The sequence below is a fragment of the Myripristis murdjan genome, chromosome 13, assembly GCF_902150065.1.
Source record: "Myripristis murdjan chromosome 13, fMyrMur1.1, whole genome shotgun sequence".
Lineage (NCBI taxonomy): Eukaryota > Metazoa > Chordata > Actinopteri > Holocentriformes > Holocentridae > Myripristis > Myripristis murdjan.
This window is the reverse complement of record NC_043992.1, coordinates 29,747,788-29,772,524: the sequence shown is the minus strand read 5'-3', so window position 1 is coordinate 29,772,524 and position 24,737 is coordinate 29,747,788. Positions and strand designations below refer to the sequence as shown.

The window sequence follows — 24,737 nt, the reverse complement described above, 5'->3', positions numbered from 1 at the left end:
AAGGAATAAATCCCTCTCATACTGTGTGTGTGCGTGTGTGTGTGTGTGTGTGTGTGTGTGTGTGTGCAAGGATATTCCATCATGGATCACATGGCTCGTAGCCACTATGACTAGGTCAGTGGGTCACTGTATGCGCAAGCTCTCCCTCCCTCCCTCTCTCCATCCCTACCTTTCTCTCTAACACACACATGTACACATGCACAATAATGCAAACAGTGCCAGGAAAAAATGGAAAACCGCCTGACTGACCCCCGTCTTCCTAGAGGATGGCAGTGCGGCTGTGAGGGACTTGTCTGTTTTGAGGATTTGCTGGAAAAAGAAAAAAAAAACCGAGAGCAGCTGGCTTTGTGAGAATAGACATAAGTATGAACACATGTCTGCACATGTCAGGCTATTGTTAATTATTAAATGTTATTGCTAAATGTTAATGTTGCAACATAACGATAGTGAGCAGGAGACAGGAAAGGAGCCAGTATGAAGTAAGTGAGAGGTCGCTGCAGTGACAGTTAACGGCCAAATGGATATGATGAATGTGACCTTTGCCCTTGCAGGCTGGAAATGAACATGGGCTTCCTGTCGCCACCCTGGTCAGGAGGAAATGTAGGAAATAGAGCATACACACACACACACGCACACACACCATTGTATGTTCAGGACCCTCTCTACACCTGCTGTGCGCCCCAGGATGTCGGACCCCAGCCCACCCATTAGAAAGTTTACATTAAGCAGAAAATCAGCAGCCGCTCATCATCGAGAGTTTTTAATTCTTCAGTTATTATTCGGAACATTTTAAAGTCAGTGTTGAGTATTGTAGGTCATTAGAAAGGACAGGGCTGTTTTCAATGACAATTTCTGTTATCATCCAGAGGTGTTGACACTGATCCAGCTTTTTCTTGCATGCAAGTTTGTCTCTTTCAGCTTTGATGACATGAACTTTGGATCAAGATTAGACTGACAAAGGCCGGACTTCATGTCAGTGCCAGTTCCTCCCAGTCTTCTTCCAGAGACTAATGCTGCTGGAAAGAAAGCCATACATACGTCCTTACTGAACTCTCACCATAGAGGAGATGGCAACCAGAGGATAAAAATACAAATAAAAGGTAATTTGGTAAAACTTAAAGTTTTACCGTCCATATGGGGTCCATATGTCAGCATTTCAGCAAACTCTTAAGTGTAATCCCACTTTTCCTCAGGTCTGGTTTTTAGTATGGCTCAGTTAATTTTATATGTATGTGGAGCAATTGATTAAAATCACCTTCATGACACACAGTGCCAGTTTTGAGATAACATGGACCCACAGGATATGGACAGCTAGCCTGTCTTGTCTTAGAGGGACATCTTTTGGCCACAACAGGCCACAACACCACTTAATTTTCTACAATCACTAATCCACCAGTTGGCGTCCCGTTGATGGATAATATGAATACCCTCCATTATAGGTGAGCATTTTCCTCTTAGTGACCATTAATATGCAAGATGTATGAATTTCAACAACACTAGCAATTGACCTAAGAATAGGCCTATTGATTAATTGGAAGAAGAAGAAGTAGAAGAAGAAGAAGAAGAAGAAGAACTACTACTACTACTACTACTACTACTACAACTACTATTAGTGCTACTACAAGCAACATTTGATACAGTTAAAATAGAAAATATCGATTAAGATTTTTGATGAGGTTTGCAGACAACAGTAGAGCTTTGAAAAAACTAATAAACTCTAATAACACTAATAACACTTAAAAATGAACATTCCAAAGTTATATGTCAAAAACAAAATATGTAAACTTACTTTAACAATTGTAAAACAGTCTACAAGTTTATGAAGTGAAATTTTGTAACGGACTCATGACCAGACTAGTAAACAGCATAAACCCATCGAACAGACAGATACTGTAGAATACATCATAGTCCTCATCTACTTATTAGTAAGTTAAGTTCAATATTGATTTACATGTCATGTTGCAGTGTAGTGACGCTCCCCTGGTTGAATGGGGTGTAGCGCCCCCACAGGCTGTACTCGGTACTACACCCACAACTCACTACAACAGTTTGGGAAAAGGAGAGGAGGGAGGTCTGGAGAGCGCTGAGCTACTATCGCCTTGGCGGAGCAAAATAACCCGAGTGTGTTTTGGTGGTCAATAAAACAGGTATCTACTCAAATGCGAAACGATTCAGAAGGCCCTGTTTAACTGTATTTCTCGTGCTTTTGTGATTTTAATGGCTTTGTTGTACCGTTTGTGCAAGCTAACAGCTAGCATAAACTAGTGCTAGCCAGCTACAGAGGCCCTGCATGTTTCAGGCAGGCCCCTCCGTGTGTTAGCAAAGCAAAGTCCTTCAGCTAACAGCTAACTTTGAAAACACTGCGTAGTCTGCTATTTCTGCAGGTCGGCAAGAAAATACAAACGAGGTCCACCCAAATAATTTGCCTCTCATCCCGTTTTTTGTGCTTAATCACCACTAACGTTCACTTAGGTTGGCACCATGAGTGTGGACAGAAAGTACCTTCTTAGCACCCGTTAGGTTAGCTGCTAATCTACCACCAAACACATTTTCGACTTCAAAATAACAGATGATGTCCTTAAACTACACCTCAGAGCCTCCGCTACTTGTTTGTTCACCAGCCTCACAGACATCTTTACCGTTAAAGTTGGGCAAATCTGTGGGCAAGTTACTCAAAGTGAGAACTGCTGTCTGTATTCATTTTGCTTAGTGCCTTGTAGTTGTACTACATTGTGTCTTTTTAGTATTAAAATGACAGTTTTCCTCAACAAAACCACAAATCACCGACTACATCGAGAAAACACAAACAGAGGACCTCTGTGGGTAACATGACACAGAAAGAGGCACATTGTTTTTGTTTTGAGGGAAAGAAGCTCATAAGTGAAGCTTGGCTATTAACCTGTGTGTGTGTGTGTGTGTGTGTGTGCATATTTATTTTATTTATTTATTTTTCTCACAACTACTACTGCAAGAGTACCAAACCATGATTTATGCTGGGGTAGTCATGAGAAGTCATGTCATGAAATCCCTCAGAATGGCTCCAAGCAGGCGACTTTGATATTTATGAAGAAGTAAACCTTACACCTCTCTTCTATGTCCCTCTCATTGCCATGTGCGTGCCACTTCCTTCTCCATCCTCGACTCCCTGATGCCTCTCTCCTGTCTCTTGTCCTAATGCACCCTCCTCACCCTGTGTGTCTCTCTCTGCAGCAGCCGTGCCCCGCCGCGCCCCCACCCCCAGCGGAGCCGTCATGTGGCAGGAGGCCCGCAAACATGAGCGCAAGCTCCGTGGCATGATGGTAGACTACAAACGCCGTGGCGAGCGCCGGCGAGAGTACTACGAGAAGATAGTAAGAGACATTGTCCCCTAGCTAAGTCAAGTGCACAAGTGATTCTGTTTGATTGCAGGAGTCACCCATCGTAGTAGTGGCCATTAGTGTCCAGACAACAGCTGGTTTTACATTCTGCCATGTAGTTTTCATTGTAGCTGTCTAAGCAGAGCCAGATTTTGACCTGGGACAACAAATGAATGCAGAGAAGGATGTGACAGAACAGAAAGACAGTCTAGTGCTACTCTGGACCTAGACGACCGGATTTGGGAATTCATTTTTGAAACATCATATAAGTAGTTGCAATGTCAGTATTCGGCAGTGCTGTTCTTGTAATAATAAAAGATTAAATTTAGGAGTTCCATGGACTGCATTTAAAAAATGTGACACAGACTCTGACAAAATGATTGCTGACGTGACAGTGAAACTCAGTTTGTAATATCATTTAATTTAATCTCGACACTGATTTCGGCTTTCATTTTGAAATTCTGAGTTAGGAATGTTATGCAATGGCTATTTTTCCAAATGGATATGATATGATGATGTCAGAACATTTAATTTTCTTCTTAAGTTATTCTATGTGTCTGATACATATTGCTATGTTTTTTTCCTCCTTCCTCACAGAAAAAAGATCCAGCTCAGTTTCTTCAAGTTCACGGCCGGGCCTACAAGATCCATCTGGATCCTGCTGTCACTCTGGCTGCAGAGAGCCCCATCAACATGTAAGCAAATTCACACACACACACACACACACACACAGTGTTTGTGGATTCTTGCTGATCACTTCATACTTCTCTGTCTGCTAATAAGGATGCCCTGGCAAGGAGATGCCAACAACATGATTGATAGATTTGATGTAAGAGCTCACCTGGACTATATCCCCACCTACACCCCTCCACTGCTCAACACTGTGTAAGTCTTTTTTTCCTTTCTTTCATAATAACTAGAGAGGCAAAATCAATCATTGTATGTTCCCTGAAGTGAAAATGTAGACTGTACGTTTTAATCACCCTGGATCCAGTGAAGATAATTAGTCTGACTCAGTGACAGTGCTGCTGCAATTTGCTGACAAGAATTTCAGAAAAAAATTTCTCACTTCTCTGTCTCGTTTAATAAATTCATACCTTTTTAGTATCCTTCCTGTTATGTTCAGGAATAAACATCTATTGAGCAAGTTTCAATACAAAACATTAAAGTCCCTACTAAAGAAAAATGTATTTCTGCCCTTGATTTGTAGGTGCTCCTTTTGTAGAGCATAGAAATATTTCATATCAAAACAATCAGCATTTTGAGGTTCAATTGACACTGGCTACCAATAGTGCCATTAGTACATTTTACAATTTGAAGAACTAACAGTTTTGTAAATTTTATATATGTATTTGTGTAGCAGCAAACATTTTTTGAGTTTTCGTAGGTAAATGAATAAGATTCCTGTTGTTACTGTATTTGCACATAAAAAGTAGTAGTCAAAATAATTAAACAGCACACTGATTGATAACAGCTGTTTAATTTCTTCTGTCGCACTGCTTCAAAGCTTTCAGCCTTATAGCCTTATCTAGAAGCCAGAAATGTTCAGCTCAGTAGGAGTTGAGTTTTCTGCAAAGCCGTCAGTGTGAAAAGCAACTGTATGCTCTTTGTCATGCAGCACCCCAGAGCAGGAATCGGAGGAAAGAAAATGCAATTATGAGCGCTACAGAGGCTTAGTGCAAAATGACTTCGCCAACAGTGAGTATTTATCCATAAACTCCAGCATAGCTGATATGCTCTTTCAAGTATGACTGAAATCTCTGTTCATTTTCAGAAACTACATGAGCAGTGTTTTTAAAAAAAAATCCCAAATTGCCTTCCTTGTTCAACACAGATGAACCCTGTATTAAGCTTATGCATCTTTCCAGTGCTCTGTATTTTGTTTTATTTTGCATGTGATAGCCTCTCCCTCAGTGGGTATATTTTGAAGTCGTGTTGTGTTCTTAAAATTCCCTGCTGTCCCCTGCAGTCTCCGAGGAACAGTGTTTATACCAGATCTACCTGGACGAGCTCTATGGTGGCCTGCAAAGACCAAATGAGGAAGAGAAGAAAAAGTAAGTCTCAAGTATTAAATGCTTGTCTTTAGTGTAATTATTCCTAATGTGCATTTCAACACAGGCTTCTTGTGATGTGTTTGGCCACTTGTGCATATAGCTGTGTATTTATAAGTCGCGCCTCTGTGTGCACAGGTTGGCTGAGAAGAAGGCAACCATTGGTTACACCTATGAAGACAGCACGGTGACAGAGCCCGACCCCCCGTCTGAGAAAGAGGATGACAATTCTGAGAACAGTGAATCAGAAGAGGATGAGGGCATTCCCGATATTGGTCAGGAAATTTGTTTATTACTAATAAGGCTTGCACAATAGGGAATGAAAAATCTAACCAGACCAGCTGAGGCGAAATAAACATCTCTACCAGCTGTTTCCAATGAAGTAATTGTTCTGAGAGTGCACATTCCTTGTGTCTTTGCAAGTAGTCATTAAACATGAGGATTATAAATGCATGAATATGATTTTGTTACGTGTGTGTGTGTGTGTGTGTGTGTCTGCGTGCTTGTGTGTGTGTGCGTGTGTAAAATGCTTTGTGTTTACAAATCTACGTTGCGTGTATGCATAGATGTGGAGGTGGATGTTGATGAGCTCAACCAGGAGCAGGTGTTGGAGCTGAACAAAATGGCAACCCCATATGGAATGGCTGAAGGAGACTTTGTTAGGTAAAATCTCTGGTTTTATCAGCATTTCACAAAGGAGGCAGCAAAAGCAGTTATATAACTTTGAAAGATACGGGACCTGTGAGTTCTGTTATTTGTCAGTATGCGACTAAGAAAATCCTCCACAAAAATTGCTGAGAAATATAAAATTCCCTTCTTAATGTTTTCATTAAGAAGTCCTTGTAATGTAATGGACTATTTAAGACTCTGGCTGAGTGATCTGAAAAATAGTATCATTTTACTTAGGTTTTCATGCAGCAAAAACAGCTTGGTGCTTGAGAAGAAAATATTTTTCCCTTGGGAAAATAGTGAGAACTGTCTAATGTGTCTGCATTTTAATGAGCAAGTTAAAAATATCACCTTCCAAAAAACTACTTAAGCACTTTATTCTATTAACATTATTATCCTTACACTGTTACCTGTTTATCAGGATGTTGAGGAAAGACAAGGAGGAGGTGGAAGCCATCAAACATGCCAAGGCACTGGAGGCAGAGAAGGCCATGTATTCTGTAAGACACAATCTTTTGAAGCGTGTGCATTTGTGTATGTGTGTGCTCATGTGCTTCTGTGTGTCTGTGTTGCTGCTTGTTACTAAAACTGGTGTGTTTGATCATCTCAGGGCCGCCGTTCTCGCAGACAGAGGAGAGAGTTCAGAGAGAAGAGACTGAAAGGTAGACAGATCAGCCCACCCAGGTAACTTTATGTTGTCCCATTGTAAATAGCCCATTTGGGCTCACATTTTGGGGGTATAAGATATTATAAAAAATAACAGTAAGCATGCCTAACACATCTCCTTGCTATTCTGTTTTCCAGCTATGCCAGGAGAGACAGCCCAACATACGACCCTTACAAAAGGTGAGTTGATTCACTGCTTTTTTTTTTTCTTTCCCTGTTTCACTTTTTCCTGTTTTTATGTTTGAACACTCTTTTCTCTTGTCTCTCAGACCTGAGTCAGAATCTAGCTCTGAGTCCCGATCACGGTCTCGGTCCCCTGGTCCGGAGAAGATCACCTTCATCACCAGTTTCGGCGGCAGCGATGACGAGGCTGCTGCAGCTACGCAGGCTGCTCCTCACTCTGGCCACGCCCCCTCCAACTCGCAGCACTCCGCAGGTCATAGCAGGGGCTCCCGGTCGGTAACTTTCCCCCTCCTGGCTTTTCATTGGTTGTTTTCTTCTTGCAGTCATTTTGTTGTCCATTGACATCATCACAGCTGTTGAGGCAGAAAGAATACTGATTGATTTTTGTGGTGGGTGAGGTGGAGCACAGAATTTTTGGACGTGAACAATTGATTATATGACCAGTTTTATGTTGTAGTCTTATCATCTGAAATATCAGTGCATGATGTCACTCTTGAGTAACAAATCTGTTCACTTGCGCATGTGTTAGAGAAAATGCAGTATGTGATGAGGTATCTGAATGCTTTGACATATTGACTAGTTATTGTGCATGTCAAATTATAGTGAAACACTGAACATAAGTATATGGCAGCACTGAAACAAGTGAAAATAATTCAATAATATTTGCCTCCACTTTAAAGTCGACAGAAGGAGAGCTTAGTCAAACCATCAAAGCAATAATAATCTAGAGATAGGGTAGGTGCTGCGTTTGTGCTTTTACTAAAATTCTGCCTCTCTGTTTGTCCAGGAGACGAAGGTCCTCATCAAGTCGCTCCCCCTCTTCCTCCTCCCGCTCCTCGTCTCGCTCGTCTTCTCGCTCTTCCTCCCGCTCACGCCACACCCGGCGGGGACGTGGAGGCAGGGATGGACGGCGTTCCCGCACCCGTTCCCGATCAAGACGGCGCTCCAACTCCCGCTCCCGGGGGAGAGGAGGGAATGGAGGGTCCGGGTCATGGAGGAGACGTGACCGGACGCGTTCTCGCTCCAATGAACGAGACAGAGAGCGAGAAAGGGAGAGAGACAGGGACAGGGACAGGGACAGGAGACGCTACACAGCACGTAGGAGAACGAGGTGTGACCGGTTTGATACTACCTGGCGGCGCTGGAGATGCTGCTTTAAAATTCTTGACTAAGCCCAGTTGTTTTCTCCCAGGTCCCGTTCCAGCTCACGGCAGGGGGGCAGTTCGAGGCGAGGGGGTCGGAGCTCTGGAGGGCACCGGCGGGGCGACAGCAGCAGCCCCAGTCCCTCCCAGTCTCCCAGCCATCCCAACCACAGCCCCTCCCCTGCACACAGAGGGACCCAGCCCTCTACCACTGCCCTCTCTGACAAGCTAAGAAAGTAAGAACAATTTAACAGTTCAAGCAGGGATATATAAATTTGCATGGCTACACAATCACATTTGGGGACATATGCAGATCTGTTGAAACACCTTGAGGTGATGATGGGAAACAAGTTATACACTTTGTAAATAGGTCATCCCTGATTGGCCCAGTACTTGTGAGCTGCCAGGTCACATTATAGGGCCATGTTTGTTGTTCATGCTCATGTTCCATGTCATAGTCACTGAATATGGCTTTTTATTTTTTAAACACAGTGAGCCCATGCCTTATTAAAGCTGCAAAGTTATTTTTAACCACAACCAACTTTAAGTATTAAACATATAAAGCCTCTGGACACAGAGATACAATACTTATAAAGTTGTCAGGCAGCCACAGTGGTGTTTTACCTCGTTTGGTAGGGCTGCAGACTTTGATCAGCAGTCTTGGGTTTTAATCCTGGGATTGTTTAATAATCCAACAGAATGGTTACATTTTAGATGACCGATTTTAAAAAGTGACATTTTAAAAAGATCATTTGTGTTTTTAAAAGATGACATTTATCTACCAAGATACTAAGCGTTATGACCAAGGTGTATCTCTTCAGTTTGATAACATCAGTTTTGCACACAGTCAGGAATAGACCAAAATAACAAATTATAGATTAGACCTATTGGTGAACACCCTTATTGGTAAATGCATAATCTTGACAAGTGTAGGCTTACTTCATGAGGGATGACTTGAGAGAGAGAGATTTGATGATATTGTTTTGTTGTTTTCAGAGCAGAGCATTGGAACGCATTGGAGTATTTTATTAATTTGTTCTTGTTGTTGTTTTTCTAACTGTTCATAAACATTGACGGCTCATACATATTGATTCCTGATGCTGTTATTATGGATTTTATAGTTTATGATAAAAAGCAGTTTAATGTATAGGTGTTAAGTCACAGCCTCAGTGAAAGGCTGCACTGACTGTGGCAAGAAGTTAGTAAGCACATGAGTCATTGAGCACACTAACATTATGTAACATTATGTGTACTACGTAACAATAAAATTATGATTTATTTATGATGAGCCCAGGAATGATGCGCATCCATAAGAACAGTCTGTTTATATGATGGGCTGCAGTTAGAATAAAGTCAAGGTATAATGCATGATTTCAGTCAATGATCAGATTAGAGATCAGTGGAATAATTAATCAAGAATCTGATTTTTGCATCTGTAGTTAGTGAACATAGTCTCTCTTCTGATAGTCATCTAGGCTGGTGACATTTGTTTCTTGATAAATTTTGACCATCTCAGCCAACTGTCTTTTCTTTCTCCCTCTCCCTCTTCCCTCTCTGTCTCTCCTTCTCCCTCTCCAGGCCTGATACTGCGGGTGGTAAAGAGACGGGAGCTGCCAAAGTCAGTAAGAATTTGATCTAGCTGGGTTTCTTGCTAAAGCCTACGCCTCCCTCATCCCTGACAGGCTGACATGGTTGTCCTCCAGACTGGGATGTAGAAGCCTTTGTTGCCCACAGAGAATTATATTGATGCGAATCTTTTTTCCCTCCCCAAAGTGGATATGTACTGCAGTCAAAGCCCATCTCCAGTTCTGAAATAGTCATTGCACTATTCTGCATCTTCTCAGAGTTTTCTTGAGAAGAATTTGTGAACTTGCCAACACTGAGAAATGACTGACCGAATGATACTCCCATCTCTGTGGAATGCTAGCATGGACCAATAAGTTAGGCACCCTGTCAAGTCATTACTGTCTTGAATGAGTTTTGGGTGTGTGGGGTGTGTGGGTGTTTGTGTGTATGTATGTGTGTGTTTGTGTCTCTGTGTGTGTGCGTGTGTGCGTGCGCGCATGGTCGTATATGTGTGGGTGAGAAGGAGCTCTGTTTTTATATCTGTTTGTAGTCTCACATTACCTGGACTGTATTGTCCAGGGCCCTAAACAGTTACGACAGCTTTGAGTGCTTTAAGATGGCTTCCCTCCCGTGTGAACATGTGTCTTCTCATAATTATTAGCGCTGGCTAACTGATATAATTTAATAGTGAGGGAAGCCATTTAATGGAGGTGGCAGCTTTGTGTTGAAAGCCGGGAGCTGTGCTGTGGACAGCCGCGTGTGGGCTTGTCTGAACAAGCAGCAGAGTGTCCTGTACCTGGAACAGCAAACACTGGTTCTTGAAAGGATATGTTTAACATATTGATGACTTGACAAAACACAGTTGTTTCTTTTTATTTTTTATTATGTATCTTTTTGTCTCACATTCTGGACCGTTTCTTGTCCTGAACAGGCTCAGTGGCAAATACAGGAAAGATTTGAATATTTCATTTCAAAACATAAAAGCCAGACAAGAAAGAGAGTGAAAGCTGTAGTTCAGCTCCTTGTTAAGTTTACCCATGCAGCGTTTTGACCTGCAGTCATACTTGCCTGGCCAGGTGTAAACGGCCCATGGATGGGTGTGTCACTTACAAAATGCCATTGGCCATTTTCTAAACTTGCTGGACCTGAACTTGCTCGTTTCATTTTCCGACCTTTTCACCTCCTCAACCGTCCTCCTCCCTTATATTAACCTCTCTTGACAGCCTCCATACATGTAAATGCATTGGACACTTATAGAAAAGGCCAATTCATGTAACAGGATCTTGTCCTGCATCTAAACTGTCCTAGAGCAGCTGCAGGGCAAAGCCAGTGTGCAGTTTTGCCTCTGTCCCTTGTGTGTGCTCTCTCTCTCTCTCTCTCTCTCACACACACACACACACACACACACACATACACACACGTAGAAACACGTAGCCTGTTGGGCCAGTAAGATTCCAGTGTAGTGCATGTTGGAACAACAACAAAGATTACATGGAATTTGTCTATCTGTGGCCTTTCCAGTTGACACTGTACATAATTTTGGTAGCACACTAATTGTGCAACTGCACATGCCTCTGATCACTCACACACACTCTCTGTTCCTCTTTACATGAGTGTGTACTAATACATTTGTGTCACCTACAGCCCAAGATGACCCCACAGGAGAGGCTGAAGCTACGCATGCAGAAAGCGCTCAACAAGCAGTGTGAGTGCCACAGGACAGAAATCACCCATGCACACATTGATTTATAAATGTACACACCCTATAAACACACCTCAGGGCATTTAGACAAGTTGAGATGTTTCTATTGTGATTCTTTGTCACCTCACGCAAAAGTGCAGCTTTCAAAGAACTTCTAATGTGAGATGTGATGTATTTATTTTTCCAATATCTTTGCGGTCTTCCAATTTTACAGCAAAGGCGGATAAGAAAGCAGCCCAGGTGAAGATCCAGCAACAGGAGCACAAGAGACAGGTGTGTATCTGTCTGTGTTAATGTGTGTGTCACCGTCTGTTTGTGCTCATGCATGGCGGTTAGCCAGCCTCACGCAAAACCTCTCGCTCGCCATGTCCTCACATTTCCCTGTTTACTTCACAGGAACGAGAGGGTGAACTACGAGCCATGGCACGCAAGATACGCATGAAGTAAGACTCAGTGTGTCCAAGTGGACTCTGTAGTGTGTGTGTGTGTGTGTTGCAGTTGTCTGATCCAACTGCTCTGTGCTCAGGGAGCGAGAGCGACGCGAGAAAGAGCGGGATGAATGGGAACGACAGTATGGACGGCAGAGCCACTCACCCTCCCCATCCAAATATGGTAAGAGTTGAGGTTTTTGGTCACCAGCACACACTTGCATCTTATACATAATTTGGTTTGCGGAACATGTGGTGTCTATTGTGCGTGCAGTCTCTCAATTTTAAACAAACGGAGAAACCAAAATATTTAATATGCAAAGTCCCCGAATTGTTGCTCTCATTGCCTCCTCTGACAGTTTTATGGGCATTGAAATTTTCTGGCATGCTATTGTGTTGATTGTGGCTGTGTGTGTCCTCTGTCCCTCAGGTCGAGACTACAGCTCATCTAGAAGGTATGTGAGAAGCCACAGGAATCCCCGCGGGTCCAATAAAGCAGAATGAATTATGGGTTTTCACATACAACACAGGCTCGAACCTTATCTCATAGATTTGTCATATTGCCTTAATCTCAAAACTTCAACTCTTTGCCTTTTTCTCACACAAATATGCTCTTGCATTCACATCATTTCAGCTGTGCAAACGTAGGGACCCCGCAGGTCATGGAAGTTCATGATGGTTTAAAAGTGTTCCAGACAGGAAAAGTCGATGTGAAGGGTTTTAAAGTTTTAATTAAGTCATTTTTGTTCATACAAGTCAAAGAAATTCATTGTTTTAGTCATTTAAAGTTCATGGAGAAGAAATCACATAACTTTACATTTGACATAGAGTGAGATGTTTTCTTTATGTAGGAAAATACACAGTAACCACAAAGTGTAACCTTCAGGTTCAATAAGATTCATTGATTCTCTTACTTGTCCTTCTCAATCAGCCTCTCTCCCTTTTTCCAGGAGGTCACGGTCCCGATCAAGGAGCCCGTACTACCGATACTAAGCTGACCAGTGAAAAATACGGACACATCCTTATATCCCAAAGTCCTAACCCTCATTATTGGCAGACGCACTGTTCAACACAACGGATATTATAATAACTGGGAGATGGACTGACTGTTGTTGGTTACTAATCATTTTACAAAACGATCTGGACATGTATATTCTGTGGATCTGTATCTGTACATTGGGGTATCACATTGTGATTGTGATACTTGATTTCACAATAATGACATGCAGTAAGTAGACGGTCAATCGAACCAAAATGAATTCAAGCAGTCTTTTCCATTTCTGTGAAGATAGGGTATCAAATAGGTTTCTACACCTCAGATCTTTTTGTTTTTCTCTGGCTGTCAGATCCAAAACGGTTCTGCGCAGTGTAGACTCATTTGGAGACATACATATGTTTGTATTTCAAGGTGTATATTTAACAAAACAGCCTTTTACCTTACATCTTGCTCATCTCCTTTATGCTCTTCAGCCCCTTTACGTTTCTCTACAGTAAGCCACTCTACTGTCCACTTTAAACAGGTCAACATCTGGTGTACCGTTTATTTCCAGACATCCATCTGAACTTAGCAAAACTGATGAAGAATGAATTCATGTCGATGCAAATCAATGCTCGTTTGTCTTTTTATACTTTACCCTCCGCCAGTCATTAAACTGACGTAACTATTTTTGCTCAGAATTAATGTGGAATCTAAAATGCAAAATTCCAAATAAAATGGATATTGAGTTAATTTGTTCATTCCTTCTTTTCTTTTTTTTTTTTTAACCATGATATGAGGTGAGCTTCAGTTCCTGTATTTGTGCACGAGTTGGTGCAGTTTTTGTTTTGTTGCAGTGCAGTGTCAGTGTCAGTGCTACCAGCTGTAAAACACGAACTCCATGATCAACCTGAGAGAGGAGCATGTTGCATGTTTGCATCGCTTGGTGGCGCCAAACCAAAGATGTTTACTCGGCTACTGGCCTCTGAACGTCTTACATTTCTCAACATGTAAGAGAGAGAGAGAGAGAAAGAAAGTGTGTGTGTGTGTGTGTGTGTGTGTGTGTGTGTATAGATATAGAAAGAGAGGGAGAGGCTGCTATAGGCTACCGCTTGGCAGTCAGAGACAAGTTGTGACTGTTTGAGGTTAGTCATTTGCCTGAGTTTGAACATACCAGGTCTTCTATGAGGGCTTAACCCCTCCCCACAAAACTGTATATGAACACACACACCGGCTGGTCAACGACAAAAGGAGAAATGAACCTTCCGCCTGCTTTGGTCTGGTTAGGTTTGAGACACCTGTGAGCAGCAGCTACTTCCTCAGGAAGCTCTGCCACAGTTTAGAGAAGGAAGGTGCGGCTGTGCAGCGGGACGGTGAAAAGTTACCCTGTGATTCAATGTGTGAAAAACCTGGTCTGACAGACAGTAGGTGTGTTAGAAAACGAGACGAAAAAAAAAAAATTAGTGTGAGAGGGAGGTAAAGAGTTTTTGTATATGTGCGTGCTCTCATAAGTGTGTTTTCACGGAGCGCGTTGGGGAGGGCGGGGTCGGAGGAGTGGAGCGGCGGGCGGGCGGTGCTTACATTCGCCCTAGCCCCCTTCCTCCCTCCGCTGCGGGGAACAGCATGAACTTGAACACCGCCTGGCACACTGCGAGTCTCAACAGCGTCCCGACACTGCGGCTGAGTCGGCGGCCAGTCTCTCATCACTCGGTTCGGGCCAACTTGTCACAGCGGGCCGGTCAGCCACAGCTGGACCAGCTCCGGGGTTTGGGAGCCAGAGGTGCCGAAACAAGTGACACCATGTCCAGGCGCAAACTTGGAAGCCGACCGCAGCACCTGAGCGCAATTCAAGGTAAGCCAGCCCATGCAGCGATGTGGGCACGCGGCGAAACTGCTCGAGACAGGCTGAGATATTTCTCATGACGAACTAAAATAAATTCTGTGTTTTGGTAGTTTGCGCACAAGATTTGGCTGCGCCTTGACACGGGTTTATGTTGACGCAGGTTTATTTCGCCGCAGAATCGTTATTTAGATACGGATCAAGCCTAGTTACGGACTTGAAAGGCAACATCCCGTCGCTCGCCCCAATAAACATCAACATTTTGTTTTTAGTTTGTTAAATTACGAAATAAAACTCAATCAAATATTTTATGAGGACTTGGAATGATTCGTGAGTTAATTTGAGTGTATTATTATTATATTTAATTATTTTATTTTTAATCTCCTACGCTGACGGTGTAGCGTAACATTCTTTATCAGACATGTTTTTGCTGTGTTACGCCTATTTGTATAGTATAATAATATTTGGTTTATGTCTGCTTCGCTTCAATTGTGGCCGACAGGGTTTCATCAGAAGAGGGGCTGGTTTATTGGGGCGGGATTTGTTTTCACAGGCTACAGGTCCGAACACGACAATTAATATTTCCCAGTTGTACCTGCCTTGATCAAGTTTCTCAGTTGGCCTACTTCGTCATCTCTGCCTTGTTTGGGACAGTTTCTCTCCGCTGCTTCCTGCTGCTGGGAGTGTGTGTGGGAGTGTGTGTTTTTTCTTGTTCAAAATCATCACCAAGAGACTGAGCACAGTGTCCAGTCTGCTTCACGTCTCTAATAAACTCAGACTTTGTTAGTGCTCACCACTTGTGTGACAATAGAGGAGGTTATCTGTATTGCCCTTTGCCTGTTTCCGTTCACATGCTTAATCCCATTCAGATTCCCCAGTCAAGGTGAAGCCAGCGCTCTTCTTAAGAACATGGGATTAAGAAAGAGGCGAAAAAAAATAACATTGAAGCTTTGTACGGTCTTCTATTGGAGACCAGAAATGGTGCGTGTATGGTGTGACCACAGGCCCTGACTCTACACTCTGTGTGTGTGTGTGTGTGTGTGTGTGTGTGTGTGTGTGTGTGTGTGTGTGTGTGCGTGCGTGCAACCGCGCCTTGCATGTCTGCACAAACAGCGCAGCCCTGAAACAGGAAAGGTGACATTTTTGAGTAACCACTGGCGAGATCCACCTTTCAACTGTACTGTCTGTACCTGTATGTCAGCCGGCCCTAGCCCGGGCAGGTGGATCTAGTCCAGGCTTCAAGGTGTGCCCATGACCGCGTTGAGCAATAGTCTGCTGACCCCCCACCCCCAAACTCCTCCTCTCCAAACCAACAGGAGGAGCCCAGCCTGGGCCGAGTCCTGAGACTAGACATGACCAAAGTTTACCAAGACTGTAAGAGTGGAGGAGCTTGGTTTTCAGTTTGGAGGAGGATTATTTATTCTCACACTTTTTTTTTTGCCTTGTTCTCAAAGCTTGCCACATGCCAAACAGCCCCCCAAAGTGCTGAATAACCACATAAGGTCATGTCAGATTTGTCATGTTGTTGATCAGAATCTGAACAGTTCATGTGAAAATTAGGAAAAAAAAAATATAAAAGAAAAAATTATAGAGCTGTGCTTATCTTGAACACCTTCAATCATATTTTCCCCTATCCACTTCCTGTTGAGAAACTCGCATGTCACGAAGAAGGTAAAGCTGTGTTTATGCGTTAGAGGTGTAAACTGTGATGGTAATATTGCATTTTTTTTAAAAGAAAAATCACTTTCAAGTTCTAATATATGGCAATACCTATTTTTAAATGGATATTATGGTTCCCTCTGAGACACGGTTTGGCCTGCTTCACCCCGCAGCCTCAAAGGAGCTGATCTGCTCTGGGCTCACTAAAGGAAGTGGTCAGTACTGGCTGAGCAGATTGCCCTTGTTCCTTTAGAGGGGGAAGGTAGCTTACAAGTGAAACTAGAACTTTCAATAACCGCAAAAAATTTTTTTGTTCCAGTGAGGTGTCATATCACATGTGCCACTGAATGTCTTGGTGCTTTACCTTGGTTACAGTGTCTGTGATTGTGATTATAAGAGTGTTGCCATGTGGATCAGGTTGATTTACTTCTTATTTATTTGCCATATTCTTGTTCTGTCACTTTTCTCAGATGTTGCTGAGATGATGGACGGCACAGGTCCGTCTTCGCTGGAGAGGCCTTCCCCTCCGGAGGTCAGAGTTTGTGACGAGGGTCGTGACCTCCTGACCTGCGGGCAGTGCAGCCAGGCCTTCCCGCTGGCACACATTCTGGCATTCATCCAACACAAACAGGGGGGCTGTCGCTCCGGGGGCCAGGCTCCTCAAGCCAACACGCCCCCCTCACCTGCCAGCCGGGCACAGCAGCGCGTCACCAACGCTGAGATGGGGGCAGGATTCATCGAGCTGAGGAGAGGGATGGACAAGGACAGGACCTGGGGGGCGGAGCCCAAAGTGAGAGTGAAGGCGGAGCCGAACAAAACAGGTGAGTGCTTGAAGGAGGAGGCAGGTTGCTAATTAGTGACTCTGTTTTTTGTTTTGTTTTATTTTTTCAACCCCCCCTTCCCCCTTTATTTTAACAACTGTTCCCCTCCCTCCCTAGTCCAGCTCATTAACTAGCCGTTGCCATTAGCAGACCTCAGAGTTAGCGACGCACAGGCTAATTGTGTGGAAAGGACAGGCAGCAGGAGCGTTCGGAGGGCCCTGAGGGTCCCTGAGGGCTCCATGCTGAGCACCTGAGCTCCAGAGCTCCTTGCCATCTCCATGACTGTCAGTCTCTTAGGTGGAGTGGCCAGGTAAACACATTTCTCTCTCAGCCACTGCTTTCTGGACAGGAGAGAGGCACCATCCTGTCCTTTCAATCCGATCTGTAAGAGGTCGGTCAGCTTAAGGGAATGCTTGTGTGTCATCAAGGTCAGCTCCATTCAAACAGGGTCATTTTTTTATGTTATGGGTGGAAATGTTGTTGATTGTTGCCAGGCCTTGCAGTGGAAAATGTTCAGAAGTGTAGATGTGAGCATATTCATGTTGCCTTCCCTGTGTCATGACACTTTAATGGAGGACATTGCATCATGCGTGGCTCCTCTGCTATCTCCCACTGTTCTGCCCTGGGCCAAGCCACCTGAGCTCCTGGGAATCCATTTGATAGTTGCACGGCTATCTCTCCTCCTTCCTCACCCTTTCCTTCATCTTCTGCATCTCTCTCCTTTTCGGTTTTTGTACATCTTCAATCCAAGATACACAATGCAGTGAAAGTGTGTCTCTCTGCCCCCCCCCCCCCCCCCCCCCCCCCCCCCTCACTCTGTCTTTTCTCTTTCTTTCCTTCTTTGCCTTAATTTTAATCAGCAGCCAGGTGTCTTGCAGATTACTGGTGACTTGAAACAACAATTTTTCTAAAGGTCCCTTTTCTTCACGCCTCTTCCACAGCTGTCAGAGAAGCAATAGCAAAAATGAGACTGCAGACACTGTGATGCTCATGCCAAATATCATGTGCCACGGTGAGGGTCAGGTCCCTCTAAGCTCCATCAGCGTTTCATGAATTCTCATGAAATTTCTTTTAGAAAAAATGTTCATGTGTGGTGGTCAGTGTTGTACATAGAGAGAGTGAATAGACTCAGTATTGTGTGTTTTGACCACAGAGGTCACATGTGTTTGAAGGTCACACTGCATGCGACCTATGACTAAGTGTGAGGTTCTAAAATAATTGCAAATGGACATATTGCTGCACGCTTACAGTAGGTACGAGTGCCCTTTTGCACATTTTGAAACTGTCATGTAGACACACACGAGCAGTTCCTTCCTTTGTGTAACGCTCAGGGGACTCTGGTACGCGCACGGTTTCCGCTTGTCCACAGTCTCTCTTGTTTTACGATTTGAGTCTTTATCTGTTTTTCATCTCTCTCTCTCTCTCTCTCTCTCTCTCTCTCTCTCTCTCTCTGTGTCAGTACATATGAGTTTGGTTATTGGGTGCCCGCAGGATTACACAACAAAACCTAGCACATGGCAGAAAGAGCACTACAATTTTTGAATGGTTAAAATGTATAGAACTTTGGATTCAAGTTTTATTAATTAACAAACATTGGTTGAATTTGTTGTCGAATCACGCTTCCTGACTGTAATATAATACGTCACACTGAGCGTTTAGCATGTTCATTTCTAATTATAAGTCGTAATGTGGTTTAAAATAGAAGTTGGTCAGTAGGTAGCACAATCGGCCCTTTTTGGAGTACCTTTTTTTTTTTTTTTTTTTTTCGTCGGAGAATGTTTCACTAAAAGATGACAGGCAGCCCAGGAATTTGAAGGAGGTTGTTTTTTTTTTTTTTTTGTTTGTTTTTTTTACTTAATACAGTGTGAGCAGCCAGCAGTCGCACACAGTCTGTTATGTGCGTTGTTCGTCCGTCACTGTGGGAGTGAGAGAGCACATCTTCAGCTCGTGAGATGACTGAAAGTGAAAGAGCAGTTATCCCACAACAGACAGGTCCTCCATCTATTGTGTGTGTGTGTGTGTGTGTGTGTGTGTGTGTGTGAGTGTGTGAGAGAAAGAGAAGGAGAAGGAGAAAGGGGGTAGAGTGAGATGGATTACTGAAGAGCTGCGTGCATCTGTCTCATTCCTTTTTATTTATTCTCCTTGTTTGTTTTTTCTCATCTCCAGAACCCCCCCTCCTCCTCATTTCTTCCCCCAATCTTCAACGCACTCTTTCGCTTTGCCCTCTTTCAATTTCACCCCCCACCCTTTTCTCCTCCCTCTGCCTCCCTAGGGAAAAGAGATTCTGCCTGCTGCTCGTTAGTGCTCCCAGCCAATCTGCATTTTTAATTAGTAGTTATTGCTTCTGCTTAATATTCAAGTGCTACCCCGGGCCAAATGGGAATCCTTACAAAAAAAGCAAGTGAGAGGGGAGAGAGGGAAGGAAAGAGCGAAAGAGAAACCGGCTGGGTATTGTGTTTCACTCCAGGACCCCGAGACAAAAGCCCCCACCCTGAGGGAAAGATTTGGAGGGTTTGGGGGTGGAGGGGTTAGGAGCGCTGGGGTTGGAGGATGGGTCTGAAGTACAATCCAAAGGGGTGACATATTTTCATGGTGTCTCTCGGCCCCCCGTTCTACATTATAATCTTTTTATCTCATTTTCTTTTTATCTCCTGAGTCCTGACCTACCTATCCTTTTTTTGCGTTCACTCTTCACCCTATTTTTAAAGAAGTATCTCAACTTCTCCTCGGTTTTCTCCTCGGGCTAGGTTAAAGGACATGAACACCAGAGCTCCTCTCCTCTCCAGACAGAGGGAGGGAGGGAGAGGGAAAGAAAAAGAAACAGTTGCTCTCTTTTTCATCTTCTCTCTCCTCCCCCCCTCCAGTAAAATACAGAAGGATTTGACTTGAGGAAACATGAAAGAGGCTTATACCAGAGTCGGCTTTGAACCTCTCCAAAAAAAAAAAAAAAAAAAAAAAAAAAAGAACTGTTTTCCCCCACAATTTAGGGATCTTCTCTCCAATTTTGATTTATGCAGAAAGGCCTCATTTGTCAAGCAGGCTGAGTCAGTGCCTGATTTGCATGAAGCGTTCGTTTTCTGCGTTCTGCTAATTAGCAATTTGCAGCTTAATTGGAGAGTGGCTCTCGGTTAGGAGACAAAGCTATCCACATATGAAAATATCTCCAGATGTACTTTTGCGATGCGGCTCCCCTTTCTCTTGGCCTTTCAGCTTCTGGAGCCCCCGCGCTCTCTTCTGCTCTCGGCAGAATCATCACTCTCATTTGGTGCCCTTTCCCACTCACTTCTTCCTTGTTTAGCTCTCTCTACGCCCATCTTCAGCTTACCTCTGCATCGCTTGGCCCCTCTCTTCACACTGCAATCATTTACTTCCATGTCAGTCACTTTCTCTATAGTCTTGTTTTGCACTATTCTTAGATTCTGCCTTTATTGTCTTGACACTCATGACCTTGTTCGGCTTTCATAACTTCTAACTGCTTGGATTCACTTCATATATTCAGCTCTGGTTAGAGGTCAAGAAATTTGAAACAGCAAGACAGTATTTTATTCCTCATAGCCATTAGAAGTATAGAGTTGGGAATCAAAGTGACTCACTACTATGTGCATCTGTGTGTGTTTTCCAGTGGCCGAAGAACCCTCCTGTTTTACCTGCCAGCAGTGTGAGGATGTGTTCCCGTCTGCCTGGGCCCTCTTACAGCACGCTCAGCACACACACTCCTTCAGCATCTACCAAGAGGATGAGGAAGAGAAGCGAGGAAGAGGATCCCTGAAACAGCACAAACCTGCTGCTGCCACTCTGGACCCACGCCACCTCAGTCAAGCACTCGCTTCTGCCTTCCAGCCCTCCGCTCTGCGCCTCCATCGCTCCCGTCAGACACACTCCTCCTCCTCCTCTGCTAACCTGCAGGCTCTAAACTTCTCTGTCCGACTCAGGGAGCTTGCCGAGGGGAACAGCAACACCGCCACCAGCAACACCGGCGGCTTGCTGCTGTCTCCGTCGTCCTCCCCGCCGGCCGCCTCTCCCTTCCCGCACACCGGGCCGCACCAAGCGGACTTCCCCTGTGAGCTGTGCGGCCAGGGTTTCCAGTCCTTACGCAGCCTGTCAGCCCACCGCAGGACCCACGCCTGCGAGAGGCCCTATCACTGCGCCGTGTGTGACGAGGCCTTTGCCCAGAGCGGCCAGCTGGCCCGTCACATGAGGAGCCACCGCAGGGAGGGTGCAGGCGCTGGGGGATATGAGCCAGTGGAGATGGGTGTGGGGCTGATGGGTGAGGAAGTAGCGAGGCAGGGGATGAGAGGGAGATTTCCAATGCAGTCCGCTGGATTAGTGGGCGAAGGGGTGATCAGTGGAAGAGCAGAATTGAGGGCACAGGGCCCCTCTGAGCTGGACCTGACCATGCCCAAGCACTTGTCAGTGGGCTCAGGTGTGATGCTGCTGACCTCCCAGACCAGACCGCCAGACAGGGAGATGCTCAGGCTGTTCCAGCGCCAGAGAGAGGGAGGCGAGATCGGCGAGGAGGCAGAGGGACAGGGGGAACAGCAGCATGCCTCTCCCTGTGCCAGCCCCTCTGAAGGCTCACTGGAGAGTGGCGAGACGGGGGGCAGCGGAGAGAGCGGTATCGCTAGTGGCAACTGCACACCCAAACGGCCGGAAATGGACGACAGAGCGCGGGGAGTAGGCGAGTGGGAGAGCAAGAGGGGAGAGATCATAGAGAGGGAGAAAGAATGGGACTCGGCCAAAGCCAGTGAGGTTGTGCATGAGTGGCATAGGGAGAATGCGCGGAGGAGTGTCGGAGGAGGCGGGAGCAGCGAAACGAACAATAACAACACCAGCAGCAATTCAGGTGGTAAGAAGAAGAAAGACGAGGCCTGTGAGTTTTGTGGTAAGCATTTCCGCAACAGCAGTAACCTGACTGTGCACCGGCGCAGCCACACAGGTGAGAGACCCTACCGCTGTGGTCTCTGCAACTACGCTTGTGCCCAGAGCTCCAAGTTAACACGTCACATGAAGACCCATGGCGCCCGTGGAGCCAGGGCTCCCTTCTTGTGCCAGTTGTGTGGGGTGCCTTTTACAGTCTACGCCACGCTGGAGAAGCATTTGAAGAAAGTTCATGGGCTGAGCCACGCGAGCGTTGGAGCCTACACACAGGCTAGCTCTGCCGACACCACAGCTGTTGTGAAAGCCGAAGAGGAAGCAATAGTGGTGAAAATGGAGGAGGAAGAGGCCAGTTTAGATCAGGTAGAGACGGAGAGCAATATGGTGAAAAGTATGGAGGTAGAGGAAAAGCAGCGCCAAGCGGAATATGAGGAGAACCATGGGAGTCCAGCTGTGGAGGAGGAGCTCCCATCTGAGGGCGGTGCAGAGGTGGGCCTGGCTTTAATTTCTGCTCCCTAAGACGCAGGCTCCTTATATTCCTGTGGTCACTCTGATATTGACATTCATCTGCTCAAAGGCACTGCAAAGGACTTAACTCATCCCTGCAAACAAAACAAAAACAAACTTTTCCCACAATTCAACTGACAGTTCGTTTAAACTGGAATCTTACAGGAGAAGCTGCAGCAGTGCAGAAGCTAGCAGGCAGTTCTGCGGTCACCCCACCCCAACACACACACGCACACACACAAGCACAACCCCTCCTTCTGTCAGCACTGAGGCACCCAGCAGCCAGCCATGTTGCTCATGAGCGTATGCAAAGCCACTGGTTGAAACTAAGTGCCTGCTTTAGACCACAGAGCAAAACAAGGCCATGACATTCAATAGGGAGATTACCAGAACTCTTGAACAGGAAGTGAACCACCACAGTCCGCATCAACACAGGAAACTGATCACCATGTTGCAGTGCAGGATGCAAAAAGACAAGCGAATTATCCCTGTGGTGACCCATTGGACAGGTGATATGAACACAGATGATATGAAAAATTGATATTTTTGCTATTAAAAAAAACAACAAACCTTGCGAGCATTGTTAATTAAATATATTTCTTAATAATGCTGAAGCCAGTAGCATCAGCAGACACATCAGGCATATTGGGTGGGGTCATATCCTGCTACCTAGCTGTTACTGGTTCCCTATCTTGAAGACCTTTTAAAGACTAAAGATGTTTGAACGGACGTGGATAAAACAAATCCAAACAGTGTCTGCCCTGCAGTTTCTCAAACTCTTGTTCTCTTTTTAAAAGGCGCTTGGTTGTCACAACACTTGTCACTTAATGTAATGTTTACAGGGCTCATGGGGCCTAGCAAGGTTGTGCTCCTGACTGTGTGACAGTATGTATGGATGTCTTTTTGTTGCTCTAATTTTATAAATGTGAATAAGGAGACTTATAAGTCTCGCCTACTGATGTTTTCCATGCTTAGTTTCTATGCATAAAAAAAAAACTGCAATTTTACATACATGTGAAACGGGTGTGTTTTATTTTTCTCTATTTGTACTTGTTGGATTATTGTGGTGGTAATTTCTTTTTTTCCGTTGTTTACATTTGTAAAGTGCTGGACTGCTTGAAGCTTATGCATGTTTTGCAGCCATTTGAAAGGTTCAGTACTCTCCTTTTTGCCTGTGTTTGAATTAGTCCTAATTTATGGATGCTGCATGTTGGTGGTTGTGTAACTGAAAAACTGTTTAAAGCTGAACTACAGGGTTGAGAGGTGCAGTAATAGCTAGTTGATTGGTGGAGTTTTTTGCGGGCACCACCGAACGAGCACTTGCGTGTGTGTGAGAGTGAGTGAGTGAGTGAGTGAAATGAATGGGGTTTTTTTTCCGTGTATGTACAGGGAAATTCTCTGGTGACACTTTGACTTGAACCCTCTGTCCTACGATCTTGTGTCCAAAGTGTGACGCAGCTCGTCATAAGCATCATGTTGGGCGTCCAGAAGGTCAGCGTGCGTCAAGAACAGGCGACAATGATCTTAAGCTCAGGAACACAAGAGAACCGTGGGTAGCTTATAGCATATCATCAGGAAATCCATCAATTTGACATGGCAATACAAGAGGACAGGGTTGTGAAGTGTAGTGCCGCCGACTCTTTTGTGACTACTGTGATGACCTTGACTTTGTGCTACCTTGTTTTTTGTTTTTTCTTTTTTAAATTTCTCTTTAAACTCATGTCAGGGAACCCCAATTTTTGACACTTTTGAGAAAAAGAAAAAACTATAACTATTATGTGCTTTGTGTGTGAAATGATGGTGGTGAATGTGAGCAATTGATGTGGAATGAGTGGAATGCAAACTGTTCAGGGACAATATTTTGTATATAGATTGACAGCCATTCTCGCTCTGATTAACTGCCTGTCACTGCTCCGTGCCCTCGACTTGTTTTCCCAGCATTTCTGGTTGTCTCTGCTCTTCTCTGTGCTGAACACTGGCTACTGTGAGGCTACCGCTCCACTGTCTTTGTAAACTTGACACCGTTTTGTAATTGACCTTGTCATGAGGAAGCTCAATAAAGAATTGAGGCGAGACATGCATTGTGTCTTGTGTGTGTCTTTTGCGTTTGTCTGCATTTGCATTTGAAGTTTCCCATGCATTTTTTTTTTTTTGTTCCACACAGATTGCATCCTGCAAGTACACTTTTGTAACTATTTTTAAGTGACTATAGTTAGATGTTGTCAGTGCGGGTTGTTTCTCCGAGGACCACAGTCAGCGCTGAGTTATTAATGTTTAATGTGAGTTTTTTGGATTA

The 24,737-nt window shown here is 44.5% G+C and overlaps 2 protein-coding genes across 3 annotated transcripts; both read left to right on the top strand.

Annotated features, from left to right (window-relative positions):
• Nucleotides 1-1,998: 1,998 nt before the first annotated feature.
• On the top strand, nucleotides 1,999-13,492 carry clasrp (CLK4-associating serine/arginine rich protein). 2 transcript variants are annotated; one of them, XM_030066984.1, is made up of 21 exons: nucleotides 1,999-2,147; nucleotides 3,211-3,350; nucleotides 3,954-4,051; nucleotides 4,140-4,241; nucleotides 4,975-5,054; nucleotides 5,326-5,410; nucleotides 5,546-5,682; nucleotides 5,974-6,070; nucleotides 6,498-6,576; nucleotides 6,687-6,760; nucleotides 6,881-6,922; nucleotides 7,012-7,197; nucleotides 7,713-8,036; nucleotides 8,118-8,303; nucleotides 9,646-9,685; nucleotides 11,278-11,338; nucleotides 11,550-11,608; nucleotides 11,732-11,778; nucleotides 11,862-11,947; nucleotides 12,194-12,218; nucleotides 12,714-13,492. In XM_030066984.1, the coding sequence occupies exons 2-21, from the start codon at nucleotides 3,252-3,254 to the stop codon at nucleotides 12,754-12,756; spliced, it is 1,950 nt and encodes a 649-aa protein (XP_029922844.1). In that variant the 5' UTR covers nucleotides 1,999-2,147; nucleotides 3,211-3,251; the 3' UTR covers nucleotides 12,757-13,492. The 2 variants fall into 2 exon arrangements, 1 of the variants encoding a protein (XP_029922844.1); XR_003929225.1 differs by lacking the exons at nucleotides 12,194-12,218; nucleotides 12,714-13,492 and having other exon boundaries at nucleotides 9,646-9,689.
• An 804-nt stretch (nucleotides 13,493-14,296) lies between these two features.
• Nucleotides 14,297-24,522, top strand: znf296 (zinc finger protein 296). Its single transcript, XM_030067050.1, has 3 exons — nucleotides 14,297-14,591; nucleotides 16,709-17,059; nucleotides 20,682-24,522. Exons 1-3 carry the CDS (start codon nucleotides 14,363-14,365, stop codon nucleotides 22,451-22,453), a joined length of 2,352 nt encoding a protein of 783 aa, XP_029922910.1. The 5' UTR covers nucleotides 14,297-14,362; the 3' UTR covers nucleotides 22,454-24,522.
• Nucleotides 24,523-24,737: the final 215 nt, after the last annotated feature.